Raw genomic sequence first — 17,769 nt, forward strand, 5'->3', positions numbered from 1 at the left:
CTCGGGAACCAATTGTGCTGTCAAATAGCGGAACCAATCGAGCATATCACGACCAACAACAGAAAAGACCACATCAGCTTTTGCGAACAGAACTTCGGAAATCCTTTTCTCGTGACTCAAGGCTCGCCTACGCAAACTAACACCATCATCGGGTTAAAGAAAGTTTCCCCTATCCGATGATCCTGTTAGTTTGTTGACAAGTTGACAAATGAACCACGTCGATTGGATTCATGTAAGGTTGCAAATACTCATTTCAGCTAAAATGACATGTTTTACTTGTAACTTACAAGAAGAGGTTACAACGTATGCGCTTGAAACATAAAACCTGTAAATTTTGCTTTCTATGAGTCACAATCAGTGATTTGCTGATCGCTGAGTGAGTGAGTGAGTGTGTGAAAAATCGCTGATTGTGACTCTCATGAAGTGAAATAAACAGGTTTAATATGCCAAACACATTCTTTGCAACCTCTTCTTGTATCTTACCAATTCAAAATATGATCATAGCATCTAATTATTTCATAATTAAAAAAAAAACATTGTTCTAGCTGAAATGAGTATTTGCAACCTTGGATTCATGTTTATGTTGTTCATTTGTCAACTTGTCACTCCCAACACAGTTTACCCATTTTTAGGTAGGTTCAGTTTTGACTATCCGCCAGACTATAAATATAGCGACTATACTTCGCGACGGATGATGACAGATAAATACGGATTGCACTGTAAAAAATACACCTCAAGCATATTATTGAAAAAATCAATAATTATTTGAGTGAAAATACTCTTATAAATGTTACCTACAACGCTAAAAAAATGATTGATTTACACGGTATCACCTAACCAAATAATTTATAAAAATGTGCCGTCAAATCCTAGTCCTACGCTTTTGTTGTCTTTCTTTTCGATTACCTTCAATGTTTTCTTTTCCTATGGATGTTTCTTTTATTGATATTGTTTCTATAATTTTCGAAAGCACCAACGATGTAAAAATATTATCGATATATTTTGAGTGATGCTTTTGTTCGTTTTCCTCATTTTACGCACAACGTGTCTATATCTGTGTTGAAGCAACAATTGTAACTAAACACCATCACCGAGATCACCTCTCTGAGCACTGTTTCCGCTTAGCTTTGTCCAACTTATCGATGTTGTTTCACCGCTCTCTAAACCTAGGTTGATGTTCACTAATCGTAAAATGGGAAAACACTGTCATTTCCAGCTCAAAGCCGGGTAATTTCTCCGAAATAATCTCCTTTCTGTAGAATGATCGTTCGGTGGAAAGACCATTCGATTAAATAACCAATAAGCCCGCTTAGCTCAAAAGGCCTCCCTTAGCTCTGTCGGTAAAGGCGCAGCTACAAAGTAAGACCATGCTGGAGGTGGCTGGGTTCAATTCCCGGTTCAGTCTAGAAAATTTTCGGGATGGAATAATGCGATAAACAGTAAGCTTTAAATACGAAGAAGAATAAGAAGAAGAAGTATCCCGCTTATTCGCAATTTTGTTTCCTGTATAGAACTGACATACGGCTTATATAAGATCTATAAGATTTACGTTACGTTCCGTTACGTTTCGCCAAAATGAGGGCTTCTTGGTTACTTGATGTATCAAAGTACAATATCGAGTCATGCTTTTGTCAAAACTGGTTCCAACCATCAGTCTCATTCGATTATAAATTACACAATGTTTGCCAAACTGGATTGAACATTTGGATATTTAATAGACTGGAAAAATATCAAGCTTTATAACAAGTTTCGGATACCTGCCCTGAAGCGAACCGATGCCACTTTCAACCGATATTTGGCCCTGAAGTCGGTGATAAAATACATGTAGTTTCAGAGAACTTTTCATTATCCGACCTTAGCTTTGCTGAACTCCGGAAAAGACCACACAGTGTGAAAATGATGCGTAAATTTCTGTTACGCACTTACGTGAACCACAAATGAGCGTTGCACTGCAGATCATGTAAGTTTAGATGGCTGGGACAAATAGAAAACATGGGTAACTCGGTTATTACATACAACCTGTCTTGTCGGTAGATAGGGTACATGTTCCAATTATGAGCAGTTCCACGCCAACTGACGAATCGATTTTTCGTACAATTGTTCAATTAATGAAGTCATTAGGTCTGTTCCCGTACTTGCTTTTCTGTAAGATTATGTACAGAAAAAAACAAAAGTATGTTCCTGTACTTACTGCCAGAGTTGCGACATATCACAATCACGATCGTCAAAAAGCTGATGGTAGTAACGCTTTGTAAATTCCTATCAATGTGCTCGTCGAAGCTCTACCCATGACCATCCATCAAGTTGACGAAAGAAGTAAAAAGCAACTGGTGAATGTCGTCTTCGGTTGTGATCCATCACCGATCTGGTCATTTCCGACAATCACGACACTCATCTGTGCTCGTTTTGGAGCAGTTGCTGCTTTGCTTGCTTATGTGAGTGTGTTGGTGAGTGTGCCCAACAGCTTCCGTTTAATGTTGCCTACTTTGTTTGTAACTCACACAGTCGCGCCTACCGAGACGAACTTGGAATGCGTAGGCATTGTTTTCATTTCCTTCTGTCGTTTCGCTTTTTCTCATGATCGTGCTCCAGAAGTCTTCACTGTTTTCGTTGTGCTTTTCATCATCAGCAGCGAGTGTAACGTTTTGCTTGTGAGCAGCGACCATTGCTGGTGATTGTTGTTTGCCATGGCTCTACCTCTCACTGCGTGACAAAACGTTCTGTCAGCGATAGTCGGTTGATGCGAAGACGAGCGTCACGTGAGTGTCATGATATTTTGCATCACTGCTTGTTGCACCATAGTATTTTCTTACAGAAACTTATAGCAAAAGCAAAAAACAAGATACAGGAACAGACCTATTTTGACTAACGTCTGATTTTTCAAAATGGTGCATTAGATATTTTTCAATAAATCATGCACGAAAACAGCTCATCTAATCGAAATGACGTCTGATACAAATTGAAGGAAACTGGATTGTCTTTTCAAAAATAAAATACTCACTGAAAAAATATAAAAAAATTTCGTCAAAATGAAAAAAAAAAATACTGTTATTTTAATATAAAAAGTGAGCATTTATATTTATACGCCTTTTTAATAGAAGCTAAGCGATCGATTCAACCTCTGGTGATGAATAGGAGAATGTCAAAAAGAGTGTTGTGAGTAGAAATACTCAGAGGGAGAGATGGGCGGAGTAATCAAAATATAATTCGGCAGCAGGGATTTGTACCTACATTATCTTGCAACCCTTGCTTGAAGCTAGCAATTCACATGACTTGTAATTTTGATTCGATTTACGTGCAATATAATAATTGATTGCATCGCAAGATTTTGCACATTTCATTGTGCCATTAATTAACCAACTAAGATCAATTAATCAATAGAGTAAGTGCTTTTGGTTCCAAAAACTAGTTGAATTTGAGAAGCGCACGAACCATAAAGGTGAATGTGGAAATGTCTATTCAATTGCAATACTCTCAAATCTAGTAAGAATAAGAAATCCTCGGAAGAATTATAATTGAAATGTTCGATTGGCTCAGATTTTGACAGTTCATTGGGCTCAAAACATTCTCTCCGCCCATCTCTCTCTCTGAGTATTTCTAGTCCCTATCATTCACGCACCCCTATGTCTGATGCGTGCTTTTTACGCTTTTGCTGCCCCTTCGGTAGAGTTGAAGTTTTGCGCATTTTTTATCAAAACAATCTCACCAAAAATTAGTTATGCCCCATTTTTTAATTACTCGATTGACTACTCAATTCTTTTTGATCGCAGTGCTGTAATTTTTCCATCAATGAGTGTGCAGAAGTTTTTTGAAACGATTGGTGATGATCCTATGGAGAAGTTTAAGCTTATTGGCACGATATAACCGTTTAAAAATATTGTATGTTCCAGTTCGTCAATCGATTAATAGATTATTCGAATAAAAATAGGACATCACTAGATGGATGTGATGTTTAACGTCATTTTGAAAGCCATCTTCAATGTAAAATATAAAGGCTAATCATAAATAATGAGACAATTTGGAAGGGACTGGGGCTAATCATAACCACTGACAAAAAAACGCGAGTATGTTTTCACTCTTCCAACAGTGATGATTACTAGAGACGCACAGGGAATGGTATTCATTGTAGTCCATTTAACGCGATGATAGCAGCTAGTTTATCAGACATAACCATGGAATCAAAAATATCTCCAAATGACAAAATGACAAGCGATCAACGAATCGAATGATAACGCTATGTCAGAAGTGGAAAGAAATAATCTTCTTCCTTTTATTTCATGACAAGCAGTCCGGGGCGGTAGAAGGAAACGAGCAAATTGTTGGCAAGCTGCTTCACGAAGTAAAGCCGAAGATGATACACGTGTGTTAATGGGAATTTGTTTGGTATGTCTTTTCTCGATTCAGATCAAGCTATGTCCTCATCCGTGTATATTGCAACAAAGCAGGCAAGCAATATTTCATTATCCCTCTACCACTCCTCCTAGCTCGATCATGTTAAAGAGCGAGTTTGTCATGGTCATGTCTCTTAGTGGGTAGGTAACTTGTTTCCAGTAAAAGTTCGTTCATGAAATGAAAATCAGTTAATCAGAAACTTTTCGTGAAATGGTCTATTTTCCCCAGAACCTATGAACTGAAATATATTTGAAGTTATGTTCGGAATATGGTCTCTGTAGACTACGGGATGGTCCACCAGAAGATCCGGAACATCCGTAAAAGTGGTCAATTTATGGAACTGATCCTAGAGCTCCGTATTTTTTTTTTTAGAAACCACTCATAATATGAATAAGAGCTCAATTAGACGGTATTTTTAAATGGTTTATTGATTAAATTTTGTTGTGATGAATAAAAACTATGAATGTTAACTTGTTAACTTGTAACTCCAAAGAAAGATCTCCAAGAATTCAAAAGAAAAAAGTTCAAGAAATCAAAGGAATTATGTTCAAAAATTACACTGAAAGCACCTAGGAATTATTAAATACTTAAATACTTAAATACTTAAATACTTAAATACTACCATGATAATAAATAGAAAAATGACTATGAGCAGTTCTAAGAAAACCACAGAGTGCTGAGATCAGTTTTCTTGAATTAACCACTTTAACTGATGTTCTGGATATTCCAGGAGACCATCCAATGACCCCGGGATCCATTTTCCAGTAACAACTCCGAGTTCATTCTGATGAGACGTCTATGGCCTTCCGTAGGAGCATTCCATGGTCCCCAGGGTCTACTCAACTCCGAATTTAAATTTATGAGACGTCTATGAGAGTTTTTGAGATAAAAAAAAACACGAAGTTTAAGGATCAGTTCCATGAATTGACCACTTTGATGGATGTTTCGGATCTTTTGGAGGACAACCGACTGGTCCCCAGGGTCCATTTTCTGGTCATAACTTCAAAATCATTTTGATAAGACGCCAATGCTAACGGCGCCGGTGGTGTAGTGGTAAGCGTGATTACCTCTCACCCCAGCAGGCCTGGGTTCAATCCCAGTCGGCGTCGCCGGGATGTTCTGAGGCATAACATCTCTGATCACGCCTTCCTTCGGATGGGAAGTAAAGCCGTTGGTCCCCGGTTCATGAGTTGATGGGTCGATAGGTAGTGTCCAGGTGTAGGAGCTGCCTTCCTGGCACGTCGGTAGCATTGGTGCTCAGCACGGAAAACAAGATCGACGGAAAAAACAAACCAAAGGAAAAAAAAAGACGCCAATGAGTGGTATTGAAAAAGAAACGGACCGTTTAGAACTGAACACTTTTATGGATGTTCCGGATCTTAATAGTGGATGATCTCGAGGTCCCAAGGGTCACAACTCCCATTTTATTCTGATGAGGCATCTATAAGTGATTTCGAAAAATCAGAAGATCTTAAGGATCTGTTTCATGAGTTTACTTCAATTTACTACTTAGAAATGATTTGGATCCTCTGGAGGACTATTCCGTGGAACCAAGCATAAATTTTCCGAACACAACCCCGAATTCATATTAACGTCAAAGAGTTGTTTGAAAAAAGTAGAGCTCTAAGATCAGTTTCAAGAAATGACCACTTTAACAGATTTTCCGGATTTTGCGGTGAACCATCAGCATGGTATCTAGGGTCTATATTCCGGTCACAAATTCAAATTCATTCTGATAAGACGTCTATGAGTGGTTTCGAAAAATACGCGGAGCTTTAGGATCAGTTTAATGAATTGAACACTTTTACGGATGTTCCGAATCTTCTAGAGGACCATCCCGTAGTCCACAGCGTTCATATTCCGATCACAACCTCGGATTCATTCTGGTAGGGGTTTATTGGTAGTTTCGAAAAAAAAACGAGGAGCTCTAGAATCAGTTTCATGAAATTATCACTTTTACGGATGTTCCAGATCTAACGGTGAACCATCCCGTGGTGCCAGGGTTTATATTCAAGTTACAACTCCGAATTAATTCTGATAAGACGTCTATGAGTGGTTTCTAAAAATCCGTGGAGCTATAGGATCAGATTCTTTGATTTGCCACTTTTACGAATGTTCCGGATCTTTAGGTGAACCATCCTGTGGTCACCAGGGTTCATATTCCTGTCGAAATTCCGAATTAATTCTAATAACATGTCTGCGAGTGGTTTAGAAAAAAAAAACTACGGAGCTACTGGATCAGTTTCTTTCATTTGCCACTTTTACGGATTTTACTTATCTTTTGGTCGACCATTACGGTGTCCCCAGGGTCCATATTCCAATCGCAACTCCGAATTCATTCTGATAAAACGTTATGAGTGGTTTTGAGAAAAAATACACGGAGCTCTAGGATCAGTTTCATGAATTTACCACTTTTACTGATGCTCCAGATCTTCCGGTTGACCATCCTGTAATCCCCAGAGTCCAAATTCTGGTCATAACTTCGAATTGATTGTGATTATGAGCGGTTTCGAAAAAAAAACACGGGGCTCCAGGATCAGTTTCATGAATTGACCACGGTTACGGATGTTCCGAATCTACCGGTGAACCATCCCGTGGTCCACAGCGTTTATATATCGGTCACAAATCCAAATTCATTCAGGACCAGTTTCATTAATTTACCACTTTTACGGATGTTTCGGAACTTCTATTGGACCCGTAGTCTCCAGCGTCCATATTCCGTTCACAACTCCGAATTCATTCTGATAAGACGTCTATCAGCGGTTTCGATAAAAACACTAAGCTCTAGGATCAGTTTCATGAATCGACCACTTTTTCGGATGTTTCGGGTCTTCCGAAGGACCAGACTTCTGACTTTCCAGATGCAAAATTATTCCAAAAGGAGGTCGTCTATCTTGTTAATAACTTTTCAGAAGACACCAGGAAGTTTCTCTTCAAATTACCCTACAATAAGTGTTTGTCCCCAATTAGCTCTAATCCCATGAGCTACGTGTATTCGTTAATGCCGGTGCCTATTGTGCGGTCCCTATTAACCGTACTATAGGAATCTTGACTGTATTTTCTTCTGAAATTTTCCTATAGGAGTAAAGAGATGCAGAGTTCTCGTAAACGCGAATGGTTTCACCAATACCAATAAACTGGGCCAGGAATGCAATCTAGCGGAGCAAAATTAATAACTCTGAAACGAAGCATTTTCGCGACTTGGTGTCTTGGCCATAGTTTCTCATCATAATAAGAACCATCTATTGACATAAACAAATAGTTCAAAACTCTTCTGCAAAGATGGTGCCACAATCTAACTTCTTTCTCTGACGTTTTGGAGACTTGATGTCTTCGGCAAAGGTTTTTATCTTCACAAAATAAACAACTCTTTTCAAGGCGTAACATTTTCACAGCCTACTGTTTCCAACTTATATGGAGTTGAAGGAAAAATGTCGAAAATATGTTTTTTTTTTCTTCCTTTCTGTTTCGGTTTTTTTTTTGCTTGAGCATTGTTGGAGACCGACTATAGAGGGTGATGAATAAAATTCTTTAGTTTGTTTAGTTAGAGTTAAGGGTACTAATGAGGTCTGATTAACCGCCTCTTTCTCTTGAGCCCACTCTAGAACCAACATTTCGTATTTAGATCTATAAGAGAACTGCTGGGCTGGTCTGAGTTCCTCTGATATATTCAATTAGAAGATGTTCCTGAACATACAGTCAACCACACGTAATGTTCTGAACAACTTGAATGACAGTTGCTCAGCAGTGCTCCCATTTTATTAACAACAATCTAATGCCTACGAGATTGTGCCGAAGGTATGCCGAAAATGTGCCGATGGATGTGCCCAAGCTGTGTAGAATATAATTTCGGCACAATGGGCTGAGTGACTTGCCCCTTGGGTTAGCATGTTATAAAAAGGTATGTCCCTTAAATTAACGAAATAATCAGGTCTTTTGATGACCACCGTAGTGTAGATATTCGTTAGTAAAAAAAATAAGGCAAGATCAATGGGAAAATACGAAAATTCAAGTTTACTTTTTCTTTATAAAGAGCAATAAAGGTACAAAATTGGTCTCAAAAATTGGCAATTAATTTGCGGATTACAATTTCACGGCAGATGTGGTATAAATTGTATAATACTATCGTGTATTATTACTGACTGAATGAGTTATTTACTGGATAGTCTGAAGTGAGGGGCTAGGCTGACATTACAACCCGTTGCCCTACTTGTTTTTCATCCAAGTTTTAAACTGTTGTCATTATTATGTTTTCACAAAAATGTGTCATTTTTTTCAGTGTTTCTAGCTCAAACTTGGTTCATTAACCCTAGCTAACAAACTAGGGTAATAAACCGAGGCTGCAAACGGACACTTTTTATCGCGGTTCACTAAAATGTATGATTTTTCAAATTATCCGTTGTTTATTCGACTGATAAATGTTCAAGAACCAGTGTGAAATTAAAACTTTTAACCTAAACCGTGTTTTGAAAAACCTTGGTAAACTGTGGTTTTCGGGTATTGGTACTGTTTACCACGGTTTTTTGAGGCATGGTTTGTGTAAATAGATCAAATTTCATCGCCAAATTTGTTCTTGAACATTTATCAGTTGATTAAATATCGGAAAATTTTAATTTCAGGTAAAATCTATCATTTGTTAATGTTTTCGCTATGGCCTACTTTCTTTACTCTTGCTGGCCTAATGTCCTTTTAAATTTGACCTGCTGTACAATGTTGTGCAAACAATCTCGGTTCGAAGCTGCTTGTCTCCAGTTTCTTGAGCGTCACGCACATCCTAGATCTTGCTCTACTTGATCTATACACCTAGCTCTCTGCGCTCCTTTGCGTCTTGTACCTGCTGGATTCGATGAAAACACCACCATCAAGTTGCACCAGTTGGTGGTTCAGTGCTGTCATGGTATATTTAGAGCTGGCTACGGTCTCAGCTTTAAATCCATGCGTGCCTTATTTGGGAATGTATACACAATTCATTTCTCTCTAAGTAACTAGGTTATAGATAAAACTTTTCTGCTATCAGCTCGTCATGTTTTCGAGCATTGGATTCTCAGATTAACTGTAGATCAAAAAGCTACGATGTTACGTTCAGTCTTTGAACTTGATCTTCATCAGTCGTACCATCTATCGTTCAGCGCAAAAAAATTTGCGATTGAAAACTAAAACTAGCCCTGATGAAGATCCCAACCCCTGAATCGAAACGTTGGTGATGATAAAATGGTAGTCAGCTGTTATTCTTGAGAACTGAACAACCATAAACAATAACTAATTGTTCAAGATCTTCAAACCTCTCTATTCAATTGGTACCACGGGAAGAGTGGTTAGTAAACAAATATTGATCATAGTAACCAAGCAATGCTTACTCCCTGGTGGGTTTTGGCAATATTCGCGAGTGCCCGAGCAAAAAGTGGTAGTGTTGCTCGGCAATGTAAAATAAATAAATAGACAGGGAAGTGTATTAGGGCACCTTTTATTTATTATGTATATTAATGACATGCGACGAAATTTACGGTTTTGTGATATTTATCTTTTTGCTGACGATACTGTCTTATTCATTGCAGCTAAAGATTTAGAAGAAGCCGTTTCACGCTTGAATGTAGATTTGCGTTCTCTAAGTAGATGGTTGAAGAATAAACAATTGAAATTGAATATAAGTAAAACTAAATTCATGGTAATTTCGCGGAATCGTGTAGATGATGATGTTTCTGTTGTTATTGATGATGAGACAATTGATCGCGTTCAGGAAATTAAAAATCTTGACGTGATTATTGACGACAAACTCAAGGTCAATTCTCATATTGACAATGTCATCAAGAAAATTGCCAAGAAGTATGGAATTCTATGTCGCTTGAAAAACGATTTATACAAATCAATCAATCATCTCCCCTCATCTAGACTTTTGCCCTTCCATTTTATTTTTGGCCAATGAAACACAAATATCGAGATTACAGCGTTTTCAGAATAAAGTAATGCGTTTGATTTTAAGATGTAATAGATTCACTTCCTCAACTTTTATGCTGGACGCTTTGCAGTTGGCTGTCAGTCAAGCAAAGAATTGTGTTTTTGACTATGGTGTTCATTTTTGAAGTAGTTAACGGTTTGCTGCCTCGATATTTGTGTAATCGGATTGAAAGAGGAAGTGATTTTCATAGATATAACACTAGAAACGCGGATGAAGTAAGAACACCACATCTTTTGAATAATGCAAAATTCATTATTTTTCAAAGGTATAAATGTTTTCAATTCAATGCCTCGACACATCAAGCGTGCAACTACACTTACAGAATTTAAGAGAAGCTGCATTTCATGTAAAAGCTGTTTATTGAGCAGTTAAATTTTTATGAATGGATAAATCATGTATCTTGACAATGTTATCTCTAATGGATTATTTGTATGGAGACTGTCATAAATACATTTTAGTAATTTGTGTAGCATATACAATAAACTACATTGTTTGCCTCGATGGTGATGATGGATTTTTAGTTTTTTTGATTTTGTAGTAGGAATAGTAAAAATAGCTTTGAGTTGTCTACAGTGGTTTGAGCCTCGCGCGCGGAATACAGGTATAAATGACTAATAGGGGAAACGCTCCTATAGTTGCGGTACGTTAGAAGCGTTAGGTTCCTATAGTTGTGTATGCAGTCTCCATACACAACTATAGGAACCTAACGCTTCTAACGTACCGCAACTATAGGAGCGTTTACCCTACGTGGAAATTGTGGCAAAAGCTTTGAATTAGTAAAGGGTTGGCTGGTAGTCGTTTCCTCGGATATAGTCCTGGCACTGCGGAAGCTTAAACGTGTAAATCCCAGGTCACGTGTAAATGGAAGTATTGTCGAGGACTATACTTGGACTCTTGATAACTAGTTACACCTTTGAATGTTTTTGATTGATGCCTATAGCATATTTAACAGGACATTTATATCTGTAATTGTAACCTGCTCGATTTTGTTTGCAAACCTGGTTAAAATGTTTATATTTAATTATCTTAAAGATAGCTCGTCCAGCTCAAACCTTTGTAGGGGTAAGAGGTGAGACCATCATCATCATTTCATCATAGAGCAATAAATTGATAAGGAATGATTTTTCGACCTACCTTACAATACTTTTTTTTGCTGCAAATGTGGTCTAATGGGTGTTCAATAAAAAATGAAAATTTTTTCAGTCATACAGCTAGTAAAAAAAAATTGTTTCAACGAATTCAGTATTTTTTATTAAAAACATAATGTTTATTCTTCAAAAAAACTTCATTGACGAAGGGGCCCTCGTCAGCCGTGCGACGCAACATAGTCGCGATGCTCTCACAAGAGCGCTGGACGGCACTGAAATCATTCTCATTTTTTATTGAACACCCGTTACTTTCACCTCCTTTAGGGTGTAACACGAATTACCAGTCACCCTGTATATACTTCGATGAAAAGCTTGAAAAACAAACACATGACTGAACATGATTAAGCTTCAGCAGGCAAAAGTCGGTCGATTTACCACACTACTAAACTGCCTTTTAACAGGAAGTCCAGCAACTATAACAAGTTTCGCTTGAAGAGCGCATATCAGTCAAAATTGCGCAAACATCAAAATGTCAAGAAAAGTCAAATGCACTTCAAATGCATTTCACAACTTGTTTGACAAATGAAATCTATTTCGCTAGATGTAAATTCAACATTTTTCAATTACCGAGCGTTGAGTGAAAAAATGAATCACAAAAATGTCCATCAGTATAACCTCGTATGCGCAACCGTTTCAACTCATGTTTCACGTAATTTTTCGATTTTCCGAACCCTAGTTTTATCATAAACATTGAACATTTTTGACAACGAACTTAGAAAGCATAATTTTTTCCCAGTTTGCTTTCCCACGATTTTACACAATTCGAGTGCCACCGGCTATTGCACTCTCCGGTATTGGTGTGATCCTATCAGTCAAATCCATTAACCTTCAAATAGCTGGACGTGAAGACATACCTAGCACATCTGGTCGCACTCGCAGCCAGTAATACCAGTAATAAATACCCGCCAAGTCAACCTTGGCGTTATCAAATTGTGCAATTTTTACCCCCCATTTCTAACGCCACACTGTTTCCTGTTTCCAATCCACAGAAGGCCGAGAGTGCGTCAACTGTGGTGCAACCTCAACGCCCCTATGGCGGCGGGACGCCACCGGTCACTACCTGTGCAATGCCTGCGGGCTGTACTACAAGATGAACGGCCAGAACCGGCCGTTGATCAAGCCCAAGCGGAAACCAGTTACCGTAAGTATCGCTCAAAATGCTATCCAATGTGTGGGAAAACCATTCAAGTGCATGTTCAAGAACCCAGTGAATCCTCCTCACCGTACTACATATATGGGAAAATGTGTCCAAACTCCAATGTGCGCAGTCATTTTTTCGCACCGAACGCATCCTTCCGAATGGGAAGTCGATTCGTACGTGCCCTTTAGCTAACGAATTGCCGTGTGTGTTGTTGTTGTCGTTGCTATTGCAACAGTATCAAATTTAACAAGGTTTAGCCCCCTTTTGCCAACAACCATGCGGATTATGAGATTTTGGAACGCTGCTCGACGACGACGCCCCGATCGATGATCTTGCAAAGGACGAACGAGAGACGACGGGACACGCGGCAATCGCGTTCCGATTTGTAGGGGCGGACGTCGTCGTTGTTGCGTTGTTTTGGTGGGTCGATTATTGTTATTATTATTGTTATTGTGGCGGGGCGAGATGCCTACTGCCTCTTCTCACTCTTTGCACAAGCTATAATACTTGTAAAGAAGAGAGGGCTCGTTACCGCTTCTTGAGGCTTAGCATATTTGTGCGAAAAAGCGTAAAATGTATGAAGCACGAGATCATGCAGCCGCGGTTTGGGGGCGAGTGGCTCTGAAAGTGTGAGAAATATTTCATCGAACGTGTTCCCATCCCAGACTTTACGTGATTTTCGATCAGAAAACCACCACTTGACACGAGATGCTGCGTTTTTCCCCCCGAAAAAACGGAACGTGTATCTGTGTGAATTGGAAAGTTGGGGAAGTCTTGACAACGACGATGACGACGGTGAGCATGTACTTGAACGAACCCGCTCAAAACAAAGCACTGCACTTTTATAGCGCGTCCAAAATGTAATTAAAATTGTCTCACTTGTCTGTTTCTTGTTCTTCTTTCCCTCTCGATCCAGTCCCAGCAGAGTGCTGCCCGGCGGGCGGGAACATCGTGCGCCAACTGCAAAACCACAACCACCTCGCTGTGGAGGAGGAACCAAAGCGGAGAACCAGTTTGCAATGCCTGTGGACTGTACTACAAGTTGCATAATGTGAGTATACCTAACCGACCTTCCTATAAATGTATGTAGTTGCATTCTTTTGCGTAAAACGATTCCACCGGGAGGAGCTGGTTCGGCTCGGTGGGAAGTGTGCTGTGGCAGCGCGTCCTCTAAAATGTTTCGCCATCAGCGGATTTGATCGGAAGGTCAGCTGCTGGAGTTTAAGTAAAGTTAGGACTTGATTTGGGCGATTCAAAACAACTATTTTGCGGAATAGGTGTTTGCCGTGCGGGAAGATTAATTGGATTCCTGATTTATAGCGATTTTACTGCAACTAAAGCTGAGTCTTAAATTAATATGCATCGAGCGCTTTTACAGTTCGTTAATGGATTAATGAAAGCTGTCAGTTTTAATCTCATCACTACTAACAACTTGGTGCAACCTTCCTAAGTAGGGGAAATGGCTTTAATGTTGGCCTATGGATCTAAGAAAGAAGTTAAATTTTTTGTTTAACTAGCTTTTGTCAACTTTTTTTTTCAATGGTTTTCTTCCACATTTGTTTAAGTTTCCGAATCAGAATTCAGTTCGTTCCATTATTTCCGTAAACTCGAAAAAAGCAGCAATATTTTGTTTTTCTTGATAATTACAGGCTACCAAAATTCTCATGATTCTTGGGTTTTGTTCAAGGACTGAGAATTATTATTCAGATTTTAAAATTTTAAAATGTTTTGTTCTTTAAATCCAATTTGTAACTTTTATTTTTTTTCTCTTCTATGAAACTCCAACTGATTCTAAAACTTTCCCAATAATCTGACATAATGAAATATTTTCAAAGTTCTAATAATTAGCGGTTTAGCACTTCAAAGATTGACAATGTTGGCTAGAATTCTAAAGAAATTTTTAACTCGAGAGATTATTTCAATGGGTTGTTAATAAATATTAGGGAATTTTGAAGACAAGAATTTTAACAAAGTTCTGATGAAAATTTCAGGAGTGTTCTGAGGAAAGTTTCAAGAAAATTAGTAGCAAACTTCAATAGCAAATTTCAAAAGTTTTCTGAAAAATGCTTATAGGTAAATCTGAAGAAATTTCAAAGGAATTGTAATGAATATAACAAGAGAATTTTATACATAGAATAAACTGAAGTGCTAGATTTCATGAGAATACCAAAAATAACGTAGAGTTAATTTCAAAAAATTCAGTAGATGGTGAAAGTTTGAAGGGAATTCTAATTAGAATCCAAACTACTTCTAGTGTGTCAGAAATTTTACTTGTGAATATATATTTTTTTAAATTTTCACAATTGGGTGGAAAACAAAATAAAATTGTCGGTTTTTGCGACTTTTGTGAGCTTTACTCCAGGATGGTCTGAAACTAATCATTTTATCTAATGCTAGCCCATACTTTAAGAAAAATCTAAAATCAAATGTTTCTTACAAATGTTCAAGTTAATAATGATTATTGAAAAACTGTTATCGAATAAAATAGTACATCTCTACCAAGACTAAGTTTTCAAACATATTTTTTTAAGTTGTTAAAGATGTTAAGATGAGACGAGGAATTGAGAATGTCTTCGATAAAATAAGAAATCTTTAAGTATTAAACGTTCACAAATTGTAGAATATTAAAATCCTGTTCCTGCAAAAAACGCGCAACATCTTTATAATTACTGTCGAAAATTTTAATAAATATGGACAACATTAAACGGACTACTATTGCAAGGTTATGATCCTTTTATAAGTCTTGGTTAAAAAAAAATATGTTGGAAATGCTCAACATTTACCGAAGCAGAAAAAATTAAAAATTATATTAGACTCCGAATTTAAAAAAATCTTTCACCGTCTGGAGAAAATAAAATTCAGATATCGAGCAAAACATGAGTTCGTAAGCTTTAGATTCCTTAACCAATTGTTAAAACCAATTTATCGCTTTTCCACCCTGGTTAATTTTTAATTCTGGTTTTCTTCCTAATGTTATTGAGCATGATACCCGTCATCTGTATCAATAATTTGAATGAGATAACCGGAAACTTGTTACAAAGAAAATTCTTGGGAAAATTAAAAATTACAAAGGACAGCCCTATGGGGTTGTACGCAATGGTGACGTAGGACTACGTGGTCTTATATAATAAATCTTATTTGTTAACTGCAGCTGGAGCTTGTGTTTTGTGTAAGAATAGGAATTAGAGCGGGATTCTCTCTGTTAATACTCCTTTGTATGAGGCGATTGACATAGACGGCCCACAGCAACTCACGAAGAGCTACTGATTCTACTCAAAAGCAGTGCGGCTTATCCCTCCTTCTATGGATGCTCATGTGGGCTGCAGCTCGCTACTTGCAGGCAGCCATTCGTCGCGTACTGGAGAACCCCACCACTCACCACGCGGTGATTGAATAAACACCGTTTTGTGAGACCGGATGGAATTCAACTTTGAAATCTGTGCTAGGGAAATCGCTTTCATGCCGCGACCGACTTTGGTTTTTGAAATTGCACCCCCAATGTGGCCTTAATGTACATGGTGTGTTAGATTTAAACATATCTATATAGAGCTGGAATTAGGCGTTACAGCTTTTGTAAAGAATGACTTCTCTCGACGATTTTTGGAAATTCAAGGCACACCCACGCAAACCAACGGATGTCTTACCCTACTTGATGGTGATGTTGCTTTGCGTGGGCGAGTCTTGACTTTCAAGACATCATCGAAAGAAGTCATTGTTTACCAAAGTTGTTACGCCCTAATTCAAGCTCTATCTTGATATGGGAACTGACATCTGATTGATGACCTTGACAAATGTCCAAAACATGCTCTTCTACAAATTTATGGTGGACCTGAAAAGAATCGTTTTGTCGTGATGGTTGAGTAACCACCATCATTATGGTATTAAATACAGATGAGGCTGTTGAGCTGTATGTTGTTTGGAATGAGGGTAACGCGCTAGGCATAGATGGCCAACAGCGTCTCACGAAGAGCTACTGATTCCGATATATAGCGGTGCGGCTTCTTCCTCCTTCTATGGATTCCCATGTGGGCTGCAGCTCGCTGCTTGCAGGCAGCCTTTAGTTGTGTACTGGAGAACAATGTTCAACGCCACGCGCCGAACACACTGCTACTGCTACTGCTGATGATGATGCGGACGACAGGACACCACCACACATGGTGATTGGAACTGAATCCGATCAGCGGTTGAGGCCAGCCTTGAAAGTTAGCTGCTTGCGGGGAGCCTTTCGTTGTGTATTGGAGAACATCATCACATCACTCACGCGGTGATTGATTAAACACCGTTTGGGGAGACCGGACGGAATTCAACTTTGAAATCTGTGTTAGGGAAATCGTTTTTCGCAGGCAATCGGTGATAATTTTAATTATCATAGCAACCAGTGTTGGCAAAATCAGAAATCAATTGATATTTTTCCGCTCTCATGATATTGGAACAAAACATCATGCTTGATATTTATTTTACAAGCTCCTTTGATATTGCGAGACTATTCACAACGTGCAAACATCAAGCTGAGAGTTGACTCGACACAATAATGATTCCATTGCACATTGTTTTCTAAGAAAGAGAAAGCATAGTTTGCTTTCGTTTTTTTAATCTTCACCGATGGCAGACGCGAAAGGGACTGCTGCCAGCCGTTATGGAAGTTTCGGTTGCATTCGGGTGTAAAGGCAAAATCATTAAACTCAATTTCACCACAGTTAGGTGAGATTTGCAGTTGGTGAGTTTTGTTAGCTTGACATTCCGAGCTGCGATATCACAGCTTGGATAATCAACCGCAGTTGTTTGCTTGTTGATTTTTGTCTATGAAAATCAAGCGTGATCTTGCGCGTTGGTGAGATTTCATTTTTTGATATTTTCCCAATACTGATAGCAACAGTTGCAAATTCGTGCAATTTTCAATAGTGACATTTAGAAAAAATGATAAAGTCTCAAATTTGTTGTGATGCTTAGAAATATTTCTGATCGAAATGGCAGCTGAGTTATTAACGTTCAAAATCTTTCATAATTTTGTTACATGTTCCCTTTCGGTTTTCACAAACTGTACCCTCATATAGAAAACACAGACGTAGTCCTACGTCAAATTAATATGTTGTGAGGGGTTTTTAGGGAAATGAAAAAGATCCAGGAGTGGA

General features: G+C 38.4%; 1 protein-coding gene across 1 annotated transcript in view; it reads left to right on the forward strand.

Moving 5' to 3' along the window:
- Nucleotides 1-17,769, forward strand: part of LOC135696830 (GATA-binding factor 3-like) — an 82,820-nt gene that overhangs the window by 41,245 nt on the left and 23,806 nt on the right. The window contains exons 3-4 of the mRNA XM_065216346.1: nucleotides 12,486-12,637; nucleotides 13,554-13,688. Coding sequence (XP_065072418.1) covers nucleotides 12,486-12,637; nucleotides 13,554-13,688 — 287 coding nt within the window. The remainder of the gene's footprint in view (nucleotides 1-12,485; nucleotides 12,638-13,553; nucleotides 13,689-17,769) is intronic.

The sequence above is a fragment of the Ochlerotatus camptorhynchus genome, unplaced genomic scaffold (assembly GCF_037179485.1).
Source record: "Ochlerotatus camptorhynchus isolate MF236.1 unplaced genomic scaffold, CSIRO-AGI_Acam_v1.1 ptg000062l, whole genome shotgun sequence".
Taxonomy (NCBI): Eukaryota; Metazoa; Arthropoda; class Insecta; order Diptera; family Culicidae; genus Ochlerotatus; species Ochlerotatus camptorhynchus.